The sequence below is a fragment of the Fringilla coelebs genome (assembly GCF_963513975.1).
Source record: "Fringilla coelebs genome assembly, chromosome: 7".
In the NCBI taxonomy this organism is placed as follows: Eukaryota; Metazoa; Chordata; class Aves; order Passeriformes; family Fringillidae; genus Fringilla; species Fringilla coelebs.
Genome location: NC_140035.1, coordinates 5,195,945 through 5,216,422, shown reverse-complemented (window position 1 = coordinate 5,216,422; position 20,478 = coordinate 5,195,945). Strand labels below are relative to the sequence as shown.

The following is a 20,478-nucleotide window of genomic DNA, read 5'->3' as shown; positions in this document are numbered from 1 at the left end:
TTAGTTGGATGGAGATGGAAGGCTTTTTGGTGTGCTGCTGGTTGGCAGTTAAAGCATTATGATTTTGCATCTGTTACCCACTCAAAACTTTACTTTAGCTTTTTTTTTTTTTTAATTTCTTTGTAGTTAGTTAAAGTAAATAAGTTTGGGGGTTTTTAATTTCAGACTGGGGCCAAACTCCACAGAAATCAGTTTATGTCAGGAATATCTGGAGTAGCAATTAAACTGGTGCTTGTCTTGTTTTTCTTTAAAGCACATGCCTCTGAACAATAAAGGCTGTAATTGTAATTTCTACAGAAGGGGTTTGGCATGTCTGAAAAACAAGCAAGAAAAACAAAGGTTCTTCATACCTAGCATTATGATTGGGAATACTCACGTAAGTGTTCAAGAAAGAATTACAGATTAAATAATACCTTGAAAGTGTCACTTGCTTTTAAATTCAGAGAACAATTGCAAATCAAAGTGGGGATGGATTCAGAGCAAAACAATAATTGAAACAAAATAATAAATTAATGGCATGCAGCTGAGGTGCTGTGTTTTGATTGTGAGTATAAAATGTTCTAGAAGAGGTTAAGGAGGAGGGAATGAAACTAAGTATGGAAAAATAAATCTTCTCCTCTAGGACTGACATATTAAGCATCATGAGCAGGTTAGATTTGCCATGCTTAAACATGACCTTGTTTTATACACCAAAGATTAGCATTTAAACCTGTGTTAAATCCTAATATACATGTAAAAAAGTAAAGCTGTAGTGCTAAAAATGAAACTACTGAGAAAATACCAACCCTTACTGCATAACATGCCCTCCATTTACACATGCACATTTGCAGGTGCACATGAACTCAGAGCATGCTCAGCTTTGGACAGGGTTTTGCTCATTTAGAGGATGAAATTTCTGAAGAAAGGTACTGGAAGTTATCTTGATAGCCCATCACAGGCAGGTACTACTGGACATTTCCCAAACACAGTCACATACCCATAAGTAGCCTGTAGAAAAGCTTGCTACAGAATTGTGTTGGCCAAAAAATTGCAGGTATGGGGCTGGCTCATGGGAGAGACATTAATTAAAATCACAGAATCTGTGGGGCTGGAAGGGACCCACAAGGACCATCAAGTCCAACTCCTACCCTTGCACAGGACAAGGGTCACACCGAGTGCCTGAGAGCATTGTTCAAACACTTCTGAGCTCTGCCAGGATCTGTGGATCACCTCCTTGCAGTTCTTGGAGCCGTGACCACTTCCCTGCAGAGCCTGCTCACTGCCCAGCCACCTCTGGGGAAAGAACATTTTCCTAATTTCCAACCTAAACCTCACCTGACACAATTTCAGGCCATTCCTGTCACTGTCACTGTCACCACAAAGCAGAGATCAGTGTCTGCCCCTCCTCTTGCCCTCACAAGAAAATTGAACAACCCAGAAGTGAACCCAGAAGTCTCTGAACCAGGGGTTGCTGGAGACTGTTAATGTGCAAAAATGAAATTATTCCCCTTTCCTGCCATTCCCTCCAGAAAGAGACATTCAGCTGCTGGTGAGGACAAGCACCTGGGCCAGTGGAACTTCTCCACAGGAAGAAGAGAATTTTGAGCCCATTTCTGGCTTTGCTGTGAGTGTGGTGTGGCATTGGAATTTGCAATTCAGGCAGCAGCGTGCACTGCTCTGCTGTAATCCACAGACTGATCTTTTATCTGACTGTGGAGCAGAGCTTCAATAACATTAGTGTGTGATGTTCCCTCACATTTATTTTTAATGTTTGTGCCTCCCATGGGGCTTGCCCATATGTACATGTATCCAGGTGTATGCATATACTCTGTATTATTTGAATTCAGAAGCTGGATTCCCTGTAATTGATGTATGTTTTCCCATATTGGCTGTTGAGAACTTCTCTGTATTTTTAATAGATTTTCTGTTGAGCTTTAATTTTTCCATCTTTTGTTCTTCCTCTGAAGGTCATGTTGCTATGGTCTGGCCATGTCTGTGCATTGTGTTTTAATTCTTAATATACTGACTTAATCTTAGTAAAAGCTTCACTAACCTTTTTTTCATTCAGTGTTTTTGCCTTGCACAGAAGATTTGGCAGTTCTTGAAGAACAAATCTGCAGCAGCAGCCTCAACACATGAGGATCCAAAATTTGCAAATTTTTATTGGACTTCTACTACAATACATTTTTGGATAGGGAAGTGGCAGTGGCCAGGAGTGCATGTCCAGGATCTGGTAATTGCTGTGCCTCCTTTGGGAGCACGGGGGGAAAGGCAAGGAAGAAATAGAGGGAGGAAGGTCAGGATCATTTGTTACCTGCCCTGAGAAATTCAGCAGGCAAAGCCTAAATTGGAAAGCACCTTCAATCAAAAACATTTTGCCACTGGAGGAATAAGTTTTTGGACAGCAGTTGGATTCAAGGCATGGCAAGTTCAGGAATGCAATTAATATTTTCACTTTCTCTGACATAAAAGCTTTTGGGTTTTTCTTCTGTCTTTTTTTTTTTCACTTTGTAGCTTGTGGGGTTTTCTTCTGTCTTTCCTCCCCATTTCCCCCCCTTTTTTAATTAAATGAGTGGATGAGAAGCAGCTCCTTAAGAGCTGTTGCTCCTTTTCCATTGCAAAGTTTGCTGTGCCCCTGAGCTGTGGCAGGGCTCTCACACCCCCCGTGTGCCCTGCTTCTCCTCTCTGCTGAATCTCACACTCCCTGTGTTAGGGAGTGGGACATATTTTTGTGGTGGAGGTTTATTTCATGGCAAGACTCAGAACACAGTCTGGAGGAGTCAGGCAGTGGGAGCTGCCCTCCCTTGTGCCCCCTAGCTCGTGCCATTCGTCCTCCCACGCTTCTCCCCCACGCTCCAAATCTCCATTATGGCTTAAATCCCTCCTGAGCTCAGCTGGGTGACAGGAATCCTTACCTACCAGCACTCTGAATTAAGAAGTTAATCTCATCTATTGATAAGCAGCTAATTGTATCTGGCCAGTATCAACAGGATATCTCTGGGTATATATTTTACAAGGTGCTGCAGTAATGTACTTTTTAATTCTGCAGCCGTACTGTCAGGCTTTATTTGGTCTCTTTTCTCTTCTGTCTGTTCAGGGTTTTGTCTTTGACTTTTTTAATTAAAATCAGCTCACTCCAGCCAGACTGGAATGTCCAATAATAACTGCTTATTAAGGAGTGGAAGCTGCACAGTTATTAATTTAAATTATTTTGTTCCAGAGGTTTTGCTGAAATTAAATGGAAAACCAAATCAAACAATGATTTAATTAAGTGGAAGAGATAGAATGTAGAGGCAGATTTAGAAGGTGAAGATCTAAAAGAAGTGTATTCTTTCAGTTTTGACATCTAACAGATGTAATCCTTCATCAGCATGGCGAAGCAGAGATTTACTGTCATTCAGAGGATAATGAAGAAACCAATGGCAAGAATTATGTTACAAGATAAGAAACTAAACAAATGAATATACCTTCACAAACCTGAATGAACAACTCCAGAGAAGAGATTAAAAGAAACAAAAGCATGCATTGTCAGAAAGCAATCTCACACAGCTGAGCATTGCTACACACTCAGAATTGCTGAAATATAATGAAAAATTAAATTATATTATAGAATACGTATGTACACTTATAGAGCAATCTGAAAAACTTCATAGTGCATTGGCATATTTGAGGATGCCATGAAATTAATCTTTCAATAATAATCCTGCCAATTTGTTAATGTCAGTAAGATTAATAGTTTGTATATTCAAAGTGTTAAAAATTCTGCAGAAATAACAAATATCTCTTAACATTTCACTAGATGTTAAATGATTAAGACAAACTTCAGTTGTGATGAGTTCACAGGTCCAGTTTGAATGGGTATAAAATGTTTTTGCTAATTTTGAGAGGCTTCTCCAGCTAGAGTAGAATCACCCCATATTGCCATACCCTGGCACTCTAGGCTGAATATTTCATCTTTTAAGTAATTTATGATAATTAGTTTATTCTTTTCTGAATAATTTTGTTTAACTTCATGTTTGAAATTATGCTAACCTCCTGAAGCTGGGATATTTGAGATGGCAGTGACTTTAGTGAGGGGCTCAAGTTGCTCTGGCAGCAATGGTTGCAAGTTAAACATTATTGTCATGCATATTAAACACAGATAAAACCAAATAATTATTGTTTTGTCTCTTTTATAGAGAGTGGTGGAGGGTTTTTTTGCTGCACAAAGCCATTAGCATACTTATGAAACTAAAGAACGCAAGAATTGATTCAATGCAGAAAGAGATTAAACTTTAGCTTTTCCTTCAATTTCCCCAAAGATCTCTTTAAATATTATTCCTTCTGATTTCTCCCTTCTGATTTAGCAGAAGAAATCCCTAACTCATAATAATTTATATGGGAAAAGAGTCAGGCTGAAGAATCCATTCTTAAAGCCACACAGTTGCTTGGAAAAAGCACAGCTTGAGGTGACATATATGTTTTACTAAAAATCTCTTTGTGGAGTTGGAAAACACCTGGTTTTATGCTATATTTCCTAGCCTGGTTGAATACTGGCTGTTCCATGGGGATCCTGGTCTTTGACTGATGCCCTTGCATGTGACAGTGGTGTTGTTGGTTTTGATGGTGGTGGTGGTGGTGGTGGTTTTGTTGCTGTTGCTTTTATTGTCGTGGCTGTCATTCTTGTTGTTGTTGTTGTTGTTGTTATTATTATTATATTTTATTATATTATTATATTATAAAACATTATTATATTATATTATTATATTTTATATAATATAATATAATATAATATAATATAATATAATATAATATAATATAATATAATATAATATAATATAATATAATATAATATAATATAGTATTATGCATATTATATAATATATACTATTTATAATATTATTATATAATGCATTATATATTATACATATAATATAATATATTGTGTAATAGATAATATAATATAATATAATATAATATAATATAATATAATATAATATAATAATTACAATATATTGTTATATTATTATATTATAATAATATATGATAATAATGATAATGATAATGATAATGATAATGATAATGATAATGATAATGATAATAATAATAATAATAATAATAATAATAATAATAATAATAATATCATCATCATTCAAGTGCTTTTCCCATTACCACCCCCCTATCCCCACTGGATAGAGAGTCTAGGACAGCACAGACAGGGATGGGGAAGGAAACCCCCCAGAGGGTTTATTGCAGCTCCCCAGGAGGGAGCTCAGGTTCTGCTGACCTCGACACATCTGGTGGGCATTTCCACGGGCCGCTGGCCGAGCATCAGGCGGTACCATGCTGGTGGCAAGGAGTGGTCACACACCAGCTCCTGGCTGGCTGCCCTCTGCAGCTCCAGGGAGTCGAAGCTGGTGCTCCTGCGGGGGTTACGGAGGATGCGGTGTCCCCCCGGCTGGCACTCGGGAGCTGGGGAGGATGGAGAGGGCAATCAGGCATTAGTTAATCACTTTAATTCCATGGCACGCTGCTAATAGCTGCTTAAATCCTTTGGTTGTAATTGGGGGTGTGTATTCTATTCCTATCTGTTAGAGGTGGGGCAGTTATCTGCTGTTCATTGGGCAGTTTTCTTTAGCTCTTCCACAAAGCAATCCTCCCTCCAGGAGATCTCTTCTGTTCATGGGCCATTAATTATTAATTATCTTCTGTTAGTGGACCATTGAGTGTCTTTGCAGGGCTGATCAAATTCCATCATCCCATGGGGAGATGCTCTGCCCAGGGGAGGAGCCAAGCATTCCTACCTGGATACAATCTGAGGTTTGGGACACCCCAGCAGCCTTTGCCCACTGCATTCCCAGAGGAGCAGCTTTCTCCTGCCCTGCATTCCCAGAGGGAGAGCAGGCCCATCTCCAGCAGCCCTGGAGCTGCAGAGGAAAACTCCCCCCTTGTGCAGGATCCTGCTGCAGCAAAGCCACAGCTGGCACTGCAGGAGGGCTGAGCCCCCCTGGGATGGGGCTGTGCCACCCCTGGGATGGGACTGTGCCACCACCCTGACATACAGGGGACAGGACTGCTCTGACTCTGGCAGTGTTTTGTTTTCTTTTGTTTGTCTATACTATTGCTATTTGCATTGTACTATTTGCATTTTAATTTTCCTAGTAAAGAACTATTATTCCTCTTCCCATATCTTTGCCCGAGAGCCCCTTCATTTCAAAATTATAATAATTTGGAGAGTGGGGATTTACATTTTCCATTTGAAGGAAGGCTCCTGCCTTCCTTAGCAGACACCTGTCTTTTCCAACCAAGACAATTCTATATCCTTTTATGTTCTGATTTGTTTTAGGATTGGGATAATATTCAAGGCACACAAATCTAGATTTAAATATATAAAAGTGCAAGCTTAGTAACATAAATATTTTAGTTATCTAGATTTTCATAATATCTGAATCAGGACCAAACCCCTTCAGCTTTTAAAGTGATTTCAGCCTAATTTTAGGGATTTACATCTGAGTGTCTCCTCCTCAGAAATCAAGTAGAGTTTTGAGGTTCCAAAGCCTTGTGACCTTTGAAAGTATGTGGGGTTTTAATTTAATTTACTACCTGCATGAATGATTTAATCATGCTATCAATTGATGCTCAAGTACAAAGTGCTCTTCACATGCTTTTAAATATGTGCAGAGAAGATTCAGAACAAGAAATGTTGAAAAGACAAAAAAAAAAAAAAAAAGAAATGGTATGAAAACAACAGTAAAGGGTTTTGAGAAATCAGCTCAAGTTAGGCTTGCAAATATTGACGCCACAGGTCAGACTCACTTGAGCTTGGCATAAAGCCAGGCACATCAGGGCTTGTGTGTGTGCATCTCAAAGTCTGAATCAAACCTGCTGCCCCTTGATGTCTCTTTGTTTACTCGCCTGCCCTGTTTATTTTCATACATTTCTTGACTTTTTTAAAGAATATTCAATTTTCTTCTCACCTAATAAAAAGAAGCCTTGTGGTGATTCTGTTAGGAGTTGTTTATCTCCAAAGAGCTGAGCAAAAATGGCCTTTTCTTGGTTGTCTGAGCCATTCCTTGATGAGGCCAGGTCCCTTTTCCCCACGTCAGCACTGCAGAGGGGGCACAAGAGGGAACTGAGGTGGAGCTGCTCTGCTCTGTGCCTCAGCAACACAAGGCTCAGCTAATTTCCTGCTGCAGTAATCTTTAATTGCTAATGATGATGTAAGAGGCAGAGGCCACATCACAGGAATTGCACAAACTGGCAGTTAGCAAAATCACCTCTTTTCACCGTAAATAGAGATTATTTATGTGGCACCGTTGACAGAGAATGAGACCCCTCCCCACAACTTAATTTTTCAAATGTCACTTTTCAGATTGTAACTCTGCTTTAATATCGCGCCAGCGGCACTCTGAAACACATTTATCATTTTTTATTTTATTGACAAGATACTCAGAAGGTCAAAGTCAATCCATTTATGGCAGTATTTTTAAAGATTATTTTGATTGTGCCAAAGGCAAGGCAATGGTATACAAGACAAATGGGGACAAAATGTAGCGTAACGAAGGCTTTATTGCAATTTTCAGGGAACTAAACTGTCAAAGCCATTGCAATTCCAATGCAAAATTCTGCTGAATTAATACAATTGCCTTTTTAAATAAAAGAGAAGTGCCCTAAGCTTTTCTTTCTTATAGGTAAGAGACATTTCAGAGAGGGAACACTTGGAAATATTGCACCTCTAATTAAATATGGGATCAAGTTCCTTCCCTCAGAAGTCCTTTCTGGAGACCACATGGCGACTGTCCTTTGCCAATTCCCAGCCCTAGGGAAGAGGTGACATTTCAGCAGACCAACTATTTTACAAAAATGAAAAGTTTACCCTACATTTAAAACCCCTTAAAAAAATGCAGACCCTTGCTGACCCCTCCAGTACCACTCAAGGCTTCAGGAGTGTTAATGGGAACAGAATCTTGGCTCCTGATGCCTTTTGCCTGCCTGACTTAGCTCTTGTTTGAACAAAATGAAAAGGAATCTAAAAGCAAACAGCTCTTTGCATGGTATTGCCACAGGAATCTTGCAAGGACATTGTAATATAATTAATTGCATTCACTCTCTCAATAATAATACTATCAAATAGTGCCTTTAGATGTAACTAATAGCCTTCTGCTTGATATGTATTAGCTATAATCCAAATTCACACCACATGTTGTGGTCTTACCAGTGATTAACTACTCTGTCTAAACAATGCAAATACATCAGACACTGACACATGGCTAATTATTTTTCATCCCTTGCATGGTTTTGTTTGCAGTAGTTTAGAAAAGGCTTTCTCACATCATCACCAGCAGAACTGAATGCTGCAGAGGAGCCTGGCAAAGGCCAGGGAGGCACCTGAGGAGCACATGGGGGACACCTCCAAGGTCCCTCAGGAGAGGAGTGTTCAACCAGTAAATTTAACAGGATTTGGGACAAAAAGCCACGTGTTTGTTCCCAAAGGAGCCCTGGCTCAAACAGCCTCCTCTGCAGGTGTGTTTTACCCCGAATTCCCTCCCAGAGTGTGTTTATGTACCTGTGCCTGGGTTTAGTTGTGCTGTCACTGTCACTGAGGAGGCAGGATGGCAAATTGATCTGCTGTCACTGCCCTGGTGCCAGCCTGACGGATTCTGCTCCCTGCCTGACCCTGGTGGCACAAAGAGCCTCACCCAGGTTTTGCAGGGAGCCATGAGCAAAACAAACCCTCAATTACTGAGCTCCCCTTGTGAAATGGTGCTTCTCATGGCCCCGTGACAGGGTGAATGCAAACTCTAACATGCAAATTGCAGGCTGTGGTGCCAGTTAATTACCACTGGCTTTCCTGCAGAAATAAATGAATAAAGGCATCAGTGTAATCAGACTTTATTATTAAAATGTTATTTAAAAGGAAACAATAAGAAGGCACGGCTGAGCCCTGTGGGTTCTGCATCTGAGAGATGCCCACTTGTACCTTATGGTGGCTGCAGATACATTCAAATCAGATGAAACTTTCCTGTTCATTTTTAATTCAGGTGTAGGTGTCAAGCTTATGGACAGCCATGAAGTGCTCAGCATCCCAGCTGTCCCCCTTCATGTCCACATTCTTGTCTAGTACAGAACCAGTGCTACTCTGGGCTATGCAGATTAGGTTGTCTTAAAAAGGAAATAATTATTTTGTTGAGGTAACAAATTTAATTTAATCCAGCACTATTCCTACTATTGTATTTAAGGGGCCTATGAGGAAAAAAAACAAAAGAGAAGAAAAAGCTGGCTTTTTAGGACACTGGCCATTATGACCATTCTGCTTTCCTTCAGGAAGAGATTAAACATTGCAGTGAGATTTTGTGGCTCTCTATCCAGAGCTCAGGCTCCTGCTCATGGCCACGGGAAGTAGCATCAGCTATAACAGAGATAAAGCCAGGAAACTTAAGAGTGGCAGGCTGAAAAATCATAAGGAAATAACTTGCTAAACCTTTGCTTTCCTTTCTAAAGACAGATGAGTACAAGTGTAATAGAGCTTTACCTGTCCCTCTTGCTCCCAGTAAATATCAGTGGCTTAGGTGGAGGAAGGTTTAAGAAGTTGTGAGATTTTGTTTGTTTGCTTTGAATAGCTGCTGCAAATCAAATAATATCAATAGGTGATGGCAGCCAGGAAACCCTGCAAGAAATATAGTCCCCAAGCCTGAGGTGCATGTTTGCTTTGGGCAAAGCCACACAATATATCTAAAGGGCATTCTAAAGCCTTGGGAAATAGCTGGCAAATTGTAAAATAACTTTTGTGATTGAAAAGCCAGTGACTGATGCAGACAATGCTAACCAAGAGCAGCATTTGGTGATGGGCTGGGATTGCTCTGTGACCAGGAATGATGGGTCCCCACGTGCAGATTTCCTTCCTGCCATCATCTCCCATATTGTGGGAACTCAATCTGGAGTTTGCCCCAAAAATACATGCAGGCATATGTATGTATGCATACATATATTTAAAAAAATATAGATTTCAAATTATGTATGAGTACTCGTATTTTTAACATTTATATGACATACAGTAAATTTTTGAGGTCCCTCCCTCTGTGGCAGATTTTCACATTTCTGCTTTTTGTTTCTTACAGTCCACAGTGGAACAGAACTTTTTCCATCGTGTTTGACTTTCTCTTCACGGGAAAATAATGAAACATTTTCATTTGGAAAAATCATTCTGAAATGCTGAGGCTAATAAGCCATAACTCCAAATTAATTGCAGACAAAGGATGTGTTCCCTTTCTTATATTTCTGTTTTAGAAACAGAAGGAAACATTTTAATCACCAGCCACTTCCACGCTCAGGGGCTGGCTTTCAGTGATGTAAAAAAGCTCAGGTAAGAGTTTCTGAAGCTTTCAGCATGTCAGTGCCATCACTGCCCCATATTGTCATTTACCACACATTGAAAGAGAGCTTGTGTAGAGAAGGTAAGGCAGATGTTGGGAAAGGGAAATTCTTTCCAAGCTCTTAATGGATGTGTTCAAAATAACAGTAGAATCCAACCCATCTGACAACATTTAAAAATTCCTTCTGGTGGTTGCACATTCCAGGTGAGCAAACATCTATTGGTAGATATTTGCAGCTAAGGAACACCTGACAATTTATTAAAGATAAAAGTTCCTGCCCGTATTTCACCAATACTTTAATGATTTTGCTTCAATTATTCTTCCTGCTGATGATCAAAATGTTCATTCTTAATGATTGATATTCAGAGGCAGAAATTTGTTGTGAATGTGACAGTGATCACTACATTAAAATGCTTGAACCATGAGTGCTCCTCTGGTAGATAAAATATAATAACTGTATTGAAAAACCTTGATAGCTAATAAATAAAGCTATTTTCAGAGATTTCAGAAGCAGAGGAACCTCCTACTGAACTGAAATGATAAGGGAGCCCATTGTACAAACACCACACACTCCTGATGGCCAGGTCTTGAACAAGTCACAAAGCATTCATAAGGCAAAACTGATAGAGATAAATGAGCCATGCAAATGAATGTAATTATAGAAATTTTGACCCAGGAAGAGGCAAGAGGCTGAGCACCTGCTGAAAGGAATATGACATGTTATTTGTAGGGAATAACAGGCAGATCTGAGGAAAAACAAAAAACCAACCCACAATCTGGAGGTGTTGCTTTATAATGTATCTGAATTTCATTTGTCTTGGTACAAGGTCACTTGTCATCCTGGTCTTCTATGGAGTAAAGCAATAAACTATTGACAGACCAAGGGCCAGCGCTCAGTTCCAGAGCAAACAATTATTTATTCACGCTCCTATCTCTTGTCTTGCCTTGCATTTCTATTTTTAACTTGTGGTTTAGAAAGCAGGAATTGATTATGTGAGATATTCTCCTAGTTTGTGTATCCCCTGAATAATGTGCAGAACAATGAGCTGCATGCAGCTCAGGCAGGAGGATGCAGGGACAGGCAGAGAAGCATTTTGGGCAGGAGGAGGTGTCAGGAGGGGCTGATCAAACAGGTGAAAACACAAACAGGTGAAAACAAGGGGTCCCTGTGGAGAGTGTGAGCAAAGTCTGAGCATCTTCCTGGCAGGTTCCAGAGGATTTTGGAGAGCTGTCCCAGCAGATGGGATGGACAGCACTTTCTTCAGTGTTTTATAAATAGAGCAGATGAAGGAACTTTTTATTTTCGGGGACAACACACATGTGGCCAACTGAAGTGAATGAGCCAAGGAGTGTCCAGCAGAATTGTTTTCCTTTAAAATGCTTCAATCTGCAAGAATCACTGTCTGGAGTCTCTCATCCATGCGGAAATTGCTCATGGATAGTGTGGTGGACACAAAAAGGACGGGAAATGTCACATGGATAAAAAGCAATGGGCAGTTGTATGGGCCAGGTGAAACCGGTGCACCTGCTTTGCAAAATGCTGCCTCATTTATTTAGTGTGCCAGTTAGAAAAAACAGGAAATCCAAATTGTGTCAATAGCTCCATTATATTTGACAAAGTCTCCTCCTCACTCATTCTGGCCCAGTCCTAAAGCCAGGAAGGCTGAGAATCTGAATATAGAAATCACTTACTATTGCTTTGTCACAATTCAAAGCCTCATAAATTTCCTCAAGTTATCTCCAAGTTAATCATTATGCCTTTAAGGGCTTCTCAATAAAAATCAATAAAAAGAAAATTATAATTATTGTTATTGATTGCTCTATTTTGCTCTCATCCCTCAGAATGAAAAAGTGAAATCAAAGGAAAAGGGTCTTTCTTACCTCCTAATCTCAGCTGAGCATACAGTCACAAATGTAGCTTTCCTAAATAGAAGCAACGAAAACAAACTCACAGGTTTTGATTTTAGAAGCCACTGGGCTCTATTCAGATGGAAATTTGATTTCCATGGAGAGCTGGAGGTGTTTCTACACCTCAGCTATGACACTGGCTAATTACCATCCGCCAGCCACACATTTTCCAGACTCCCCCACGGATAATGCTGAATTTTGGCCACATTTTCCTGCACTTCCTCAGTGCAGTGCTGTGTGTGGGTGATATTATGTTGGGGAAAGTGTCAGCACTCCCTTGCTGTCAGTGTTTCCAGGCTGCAGCAGAGGCTGGTGAGCAGATAAGGGGACTCTGAGTGCAGGCAGCTCAGCGCTGCCAAATTCCAGGTCTGCACGTGTGTCCTGGGTGTGATTCAGCTCCTGTTGGAGGCAGGGTGACCAGGCATTTTTCCTGCTATTGTTTTGCCATTATTCATTGCTGTTATTCATCCCATTCACTGGCACAACAGCGGCTGCAGCCTCTCACGTGTTTGTAATGGGCTTTTCTGTCAGGGCTCTGACATTTAGGATGAATGGCTGGGCTCCCTCTTGCCTTTGGAGTAAGGCTTTATTTGTTACAGTGCTGCAAAATTGCACACAGACATGCTCCACTTCCCAGCTACTGCACTAACCTGGAAGGATCACTCCACTAAAATTTAGGTTTTCTTTGACCCTGTCCTGCATCCCCTCGTGGGCTACGTGAAACTTGGACAGAGTGGATACAAAACTGTCTCAAGCACATAGCAGCTCCTGCTGTGGATGCAAAAACTTCTTCTCATGCATTATAGCACTCTGGGTGGATTTAAAAAATATTGAAATAAAAGGTCATGAGCTAGAAATAGCCAGCAGCCTGCCTGGACACTGTGATAAGATAAAGCTGCGTACTCCCAACCGTGGAATTGCGACATTAAGCCTAATAGATTTCTAAAATCCAAATTTAGCAGCAATCCTCACTGTTTGTTTCCTCAGCTTTTGAAAGGGACAGATTCTGTACATATAGTCATGGTATCTTCAAACCTAAAAGAAATAAGTGCCTCCCTCCCATGAAAACAGGATTGTGTCAGTTCCAGCCAGCATTTTCCCTGGCCCATGATGGAATTCCAGGGAATCTCACACACCTGGATGTGAGAGGTCTGGTAATGCCTATTCACACCATGAAACAGCAAGGCTTTCAGTTCCTATATACAAAAACCTCCAGATAAATGTATTTGCTATTTTTATTTAGTTGAATTCAATTCTCAGTTCTAACAGGCACCGATTTCCTTTTTTTTTTTTTTTTTGTTTTGTTTTTTTTAGGGCCATCTCTGCTTTGGTTGCTCCACTGGTCTCTGCTTATTTACCAGGAGGAGTAGGACCATCAACAAAAATAGCAAGGTTTCAGGAATCTATAAGGCCTTCAGCTATAAGCTGCTTTTTGATGTGAGAGAAAGCACAGCTCATGTGGTACCAGCTGAGTCTTCACCACATTTACAGCTGCCACCCGTGCATCCTTTTAGGATGTAATTACCATAATAAGAAAAACCATCTCCATAATTATATATTTGTAAAGACCAATGCCTTTCTGTGGCCATCCAGCCAGAGCTGCAGGTACAGATCTGCATGCTCACAGGGGATTAGGGAGGCACAGGAACAAACAGGAGACAATTGCTGCCCCATATGGTGTGCATTATTGGCAGCTGTGCTTTGATCAGGATCAGCCGTGCAGAAGGCAAACCTACTGATTTCTTCTCATTTACACTGAATTAACTTTGATCACAGCCTTGGTTTGTGTGTTTTAAAGCTTCTGCTGTCTTAAAAATGTGCCTGTGTCCTCAGAAGAAGGAAATGAGCAGAAATGAGCCCTGTCCCTCCGCGGCTGATGGGGCTGTGGGAGGGTTTCCCAGGCAGGGATGGGTTGGAATGGGGTGGGGATTTCTTCCACCACCGTCTACATGGTGTTTCTTACAGGAGGTATAGCACTGGCACTTTGTGTTCTTTAGAAAGAAAAGAAAAGAAAATCAGATTGCCAGATGGAGTGTTCTCAATGGGAACCACTCTGCTCCTCAGACACTGACAATGCAGTACAGTTGCTTCTCACCAGATGAGATGAATCCTAGCAATTTTTTATTTCTGTGGAGCCATTTCCATGCTGAGCTTTTCATTCTACTCTTCCACCTCCTTCTTGCCTGATAACAGCCAGAATATGCTTTTGGACTATAAAATAAAGTTATACCTTTTAGTGAAATACACGCTTTAAAAAATAGCATTACTGAACTGAAGGAGGATGCAACCAGATCTCAGTTCTTTTGCTAGGGGATAATTCAACTGAAAATGTTATCTGTGCATCTCCATCCCAGGTAAACAAGGCAGACAGGCAGCATTTCAGGTTTTCTTCCATCTTTCTGTCATCAAAACAAAACTCAGTTTTGCATTCTTACTTGGTAATTGGCTAATAACTGTAATTTTCATCCTGAGAAGATAGGCCAGCAACCAGCGCTCAGAAAAGCCCTACAACATGACAATTGATCAATTCTTCATTAGACTTGATGCATTCAGGTTACCACAGTCATTTCTTTTGCAATTTGAGCTAAAAATAAAAAACAATCAGCAAAAATCTAGTCAAGCAATTTCAGATTGGAAAGCCATAACACAAATTAATGCACAAAGAACCAGCAGGCAATCAATTTATCATTTGCTACTTTATTCTTTAGCAATTTGCAGTCATTGCTGAGTTGCTTTTGAAACTTGTAAAATTTGATTATGTGAAACCTAGTGAGCGTCAGGCTTTGGTCATTTTGTGTTTTATGAGTTGTTTTATGACAAAAGGATGTAACCTCAAGCTGTGCCAGGGGAGGTTCAGGTTGGAAATCTGGAAATCAGAAACATTTATTCACTGAAAAGGTTGTTAAGCATTGGAATGGACTTCCCAGGGAAGTGGTGGAGTCACCATCCCTGGAGGTGCTCAAGAATTGACTGGATGTGGCTCTGCTCTAGTTGAAAAGGTGGTGTTGGGCCAGAGGTTGGACTCAATCATCTCAGAGGTTTTCTCCAACCTTAATGAAGCTGTGATTCTGTGATTCTATTCCAGGAGCTGGTTGGAGAGCAGAGGGTTTGTACAGGTAGACCAGTCTGGCCTCTGCTGATATCCCACACAGGCACACAAGCTGAGTCTTAGCCTGGCAGCAATCTTTCTGTAGTTTTCTGCTATTAACCCTGTCCAGAGAAGGTTTAGATGCCCCTAAAACTTCAGATGCCACTTTGAAAGGCAGTGTGGACCTGCAGGTGGTGCAGGAGCCAGCTGTGGTTCCTTGTGCAGGAGTGGCTGTTCTCTCTCCCACTGTACCCCAGGCTGGGTGGGGTAGCACAGAGCTGGGATGATGCTTTTCACCCTGGGGTCTGGATAACTGCCCTGCCAGCCCATTTTGTTAACTATTCAAATATAAATATAAATAAGAATGCTCTAACTTTGCCAGCTTCCAATGCTGTTTCCCTTCTTTGAATTTTTCTTTGCTTTGAGTTTTTCTTTTCACCGTTTATAAAATGCATATTTTCTTGAAGAAAACCTACAGGTAAAATACCAAAATGTTCTGGTGCCTCCTTGCTGGACCCTCATTCTCACCCCATGTTACTTAAGCAAGCTTACCCTTTTTGCCATGGACTGCAGCTCTCTGTGATGAGAGCTCCATGATCCTTGTGGGTCCCTTCCAACTCAGGCTACCCTGGGATTCTATTTTTAACCCACAGAGGCTTTGAAATGTGGTGTGGAAGGAAATCCAGGGTCCAAATTTACTCTGCTAGATATCCCTTAGCCTCTCATTGCTCCTCTGCCATGCCACAGTAACACTGTGGGCTAAAGTCAATTCCCATTTCATCCTTTCTATTATACACTGAAATAAATGTGTGGTGCAAAGCAAGGCACTCAAATCTAGGTTATTCCCTTACAGAACATGTAGATTCAGCAGCATGGCTTGATATTAATAACATCTGAATGGCTAAATCCCTGCAAAGTGGGGTAAAAGTTTGCTCCTAGGGATCCAGCAAACACGCTTAAACCACTGAATTATCTGAATTCTGAAATAGCCCCCCAGCAGCACCACAGGGCCAGGATACACCCATGGGTGATTTTGCTGTATCTGGAATTTTGAGGCTGTTCCAGACACATGAAGGCACAATGAAAAGCAGAGCTGGACAAACATGTGAAGGCTTGAGGTATAAAAGGATTAACAGATGCTAATGTTCTGCATTTTTCTGCTGCAATAATGTAAGCACAGACAGCTCCCAGAGCAAAGCAGAAAGTGAAGGATTGCATGTAGGAGGGACAGAAAGACATGGCTATCATGGTGTGCTGCTGTAAATTTTGAAAAAAGGCAACTGTTGAACAGATGTTACCAGCTTACAGAAGATTTAGTGTGCAGATGATTTGCAATTCACTGGTCCGCTGAGGAAAATTTTCTTTTTTTTCCATTTAAAGTAAAATCCTTCCAATTTCCCAGAGAAATAAAATCTTTAAAATCACAGAGAATGATTGATAATATTGAAATTCAAGCTAAACTCCTCTTCAGCCTAAAATTAAACATTTTGGAAGCAGGAGGCATTGAGGCATTTCGTTTGCAAAGACATTGAAAGGAAAGAAAAAAAATCAAACTTCCAGAAAAATATAGCTCTTTTTCTCTAGGCTAAAGAGCTTGTCAGATTCAAAATGAAATTATGGTAGATCTTGCTGACGTGGGGAAAAGTGTCACTGGTGCCATTTGAACCCCTGTTAACCCAAAACACTCTCCCAAGGGTGCTCAGTGTTGGGTTTGCTCCAAGGAGAATTATCCCTGTGGTTTTGTTTTCCTTATCTCCCTTTCCTTCAATCACACGAAATGCTTTGTAGGACGAGCTCTTATTTATTTATTTATTTTTAAATTCTGGCTGCAGAAATTTTTATTTTTAAATTTTTGGGCTGCAGTTCTTCATGGTCCCAATGGAAATGTGTTGGTTGACGTGCCACTGGGGTCTGTGTGTTTCTCTCAAGCTCAACTCTTGCTATTTGTTGCTTATTCATCATGACTCCTGACTGCACAGAGCACATCAAAGTGGAATTTTTCCCTTTAATCAGGGACCAACAACGTTATCACTCTGATCATAGGGCTGCAGTCTCCATATTTTCTTCTCAGACCTATTCTTGGAATGTGTCCCACCATTTAAAATCCTCTTCTAAGGCAGGACAAATTACCTTTTCTCTTTCAAGGCAAACCTTTTCTTAGGAGACAGACCTTGTGGGTACATGCCAAGGATGACGCAGATCTTTATACAGATTAAATCTTATTTGCAATAATGATTTGCAGTATTTTCACATCACCAAAGCCCTTTCCAAGATTTCTTACAACAGCAGGTTATTTTGGCTGTGATTACATGAGAAATGACAGTCCAGCTCTTTGCAAAAGCCTCTGCAAATAGTCATTAAGCTTAATCTCCTTTCCTCTGAGAGTGGGATGTAAAGTACTGACATGTCATCACATGGGTGTGCACATTAAATATGTAGAGGAGACTGTTTTTCACCCTTTTTTAAAGATAGGTGCATAACAACTATATTATGTAGTTATTATATATTTATAGTAGCTAAAATAAGAGTTGATGTTTTCCTGCCAGATCAAGCAGAAGTTGGACCTGTTAACAAGCAATGTCAAGATTAAACACAATAAACAGGGCCAATTAATCACTTCTTCTGGCCCAAGTAAAATTAACACTACAGCTGAGTTAGCACCTCTTACACTGAGGGGGGGGGGCAAATCCCTGTCTCTTAGCTGAGAGCTTGTTTGGGGCCATTTTTGGTTTTTTTGGGTTGTTTTGGCAAAGCACTTATCTCTCTGAGCGGCTCCCAGTGCTGGAGCTGTGCTCCTGAGGGGGAATATCTCAGGTCCCTCTGAGGAGAGGATTCCAAGCATTCCCCTGCTGCTCTACAGCAAGGGGGGCTTCTTCACATCCCTGTCTGTTTGGGTCTTGGCGTGGATTTTCTGAGCTTGTTTTACTCTCTCCCTGCTGACAACCTGCCCCTGAGTATTTGGATTCAGTAGCAAGTACTGCTAGTGAATATAGTAGTATATATAGAGATATATGCACTACTCTATATCTCTCTCTCTATATATATATAGAGATACTATAGTATCTCACTATAGTAGTGAGATACTATATGTTAATTGCAGCATGCTTTTTGCCTGATAAAAGTGAAAAGTATAACCTCTTGGGGAGATTATTGCATATAAACAGGCTGAGGCAATGGCATGGAGAACCTAGCCCAGCAGCAGCTTCACCATAAAGATTTTATCTAAATGATCCAATGTTGTGGAGGAAGAAAAAACCAGCAGAAGGCTGGGCAGCAAGATCAGTCTACCTAAAAATCTGATTTCTGCTCATGCAGAGGTTTTGGATGTCGAGGTTTTCAGTATGTGAGGTGCTCAGGCTGTGGTGGTGCATCAGAACAGTTAATCTCTGGCTGGGGTGACCGTGTACATCTTGCTAGAGCAAACAAATATAAGTGGCAAGGGAAAGGATGCTGTTCTCCTGACACTTCACACTGTGAAATACACTCCAATTTCCCAACAGAAAGAAACTGAAATTATGAAGAACAAGATTGACTGAAATGGATGGCGGTGTTCAAAAAATGGTAGCTAGTATTGATGTTTTGGAGGGAAAAAAATGACTCCAGGAATGCTGGCCCGAGGGGGTGATGGATAGGGCTGCCAGGGGGGCTGTGTCATGCTGGATAAGTCACTCCAGCCCTGTCAGAGGTGATCATTGCTCCTGTGCTCCTTGTTTTCTGGGTGCCTGACTGACGACCCTGATATGCAGAAATACGAGGCACTTAAAGTTAGCTGCCTCTGGAATCTGGGGTTGGAGCAGGCTGTGAGCTTTCTGACAGAAATATTATTTTTTCTCCTCTGTTGGAAGATGTTGACTCGCCACAGCTGAGGTTTTCACAGAGTGTGTTTCTCCATTGAAGTTCTCAGTTGTGTGATTTTTAGTACAGAATTGCTGGAGGGCAAAAAGGGAGAAAAGAAAAGGGAGAAAGCTCTGCACTTTGGCATAATCAAAGCAGATGAGAAAACACAAAATGAGGGGCTTGGGCTCTGCTCTGGGTCTGCCTGAGCAAAACTTCCCAAATTAATGTCACTATCTCCTGGGCTGATAGCTACTGGGGGGTTGTGGATGTGGGGAAAGAGGAGGAGAAAAGGATCTTTCTCCTTTTCCCTCTCTTTCTATGTGCTTTTACTAAACATTTCAAAGGAGTTTGTTTCGTTGCAGTGTGAAAGAGTGGAAAAAAAGTCTCTGTGCCTTTCATGAAAGGGAAGAGCAGCTCTGGGTTCAGGGGTCAGACACCTCAGCAGATGGGACACACTCAGCCCCATTTACCTGTCTCTGCAATTACAAATTAACAAAAGCAATTAACTTCTTGTCCTGGAGATGTTTGTGAAGGCTGGGTACCCCACACCTCACTCTTGCTAGACCAGTAATGCTGTAAGAAAAGAGAATTGGCTCTCATGCTGCAATTGGCTCTGAATAACCCACACCAGCTTTTTCCTTATTTCCCTGTTTTCTGAGGGAGGATTTAAGGTTGCTAAGCCATGCACCCGTGGGGTTTGCCTGCTCCCTGCCAGTTCCAGGTGAAGGAGTTCTGTGAACAATGATCACCAGACAAGGTGTCTCAGCACTTAAATCATGGCCAACCCTACTCCAGCCCTGCTCAGGCTGCTCTCCCTCTTTCCCCACCACCTGTGGCCAAGAGGAATTCCCAGCTGTTTTCTCTCTGCTTCTCATGCAAGAAGAATAACCACAGCCCCTTCCAGTGCTCCCTTCTCTGAGGTAAGCTCATTTCCTTTTCACTTTCCTTTCAGGTCACATTTCCAGGTCCCTTGTTAGCATTGCAGCTCGCTTTCTGAACCGCCTCTAATTTGTCCAGTTTTATTTCAGTAGGATGATCAAAATTAGTCACAGTAGTCCAGCTGTGGCCCTTCAAATCCACGTGCACAGGTCTAATGAGTTGCTGTGTTTTATGTGCACTGTGCTCGGCAACAAATTCCAGTCTTAATTTTTCCTAATGACTCTGCAAGTTGCAAAGTTGCAAATCATTAGGAGGAACCTGCATGGAAGGCAGTCTGGCTGGTTTGTAGCATCTCAAACCATCTTTTTTTTTTTTTTTTGCCTCTGTTTTTGCCCTTTGGATGTCAGAAGTTCTGCCTTCATTTTTGAAGGCAAC

General features: G+C 41.1%; 1 protein-coding gene across 1 annotated transcript in view; it reads right to left on the bottom strand.

Moving 5' to 3' along the window:
- Positions 1-20,478, bottom strand: part of LOC311156081 (von Willebrand factor D and EGF domain-containing protein-like) — a gene marked incomplete at its 3' end in the record, with an annotated part of 152,569 nt that overhangs the window by 114,184 nt on the left and 17,907 nt on the right. The window contains exon 2 of the mRNA XM_084209764.1: positions 5,246-5,430. Coding sequence (XP_084065890.1) covers positions 5,246-5,430 — 185 coding nt within the window. The remainder of the gene's footprint in view (positions 1-5,245; positions 5,431-20,478) is intronic.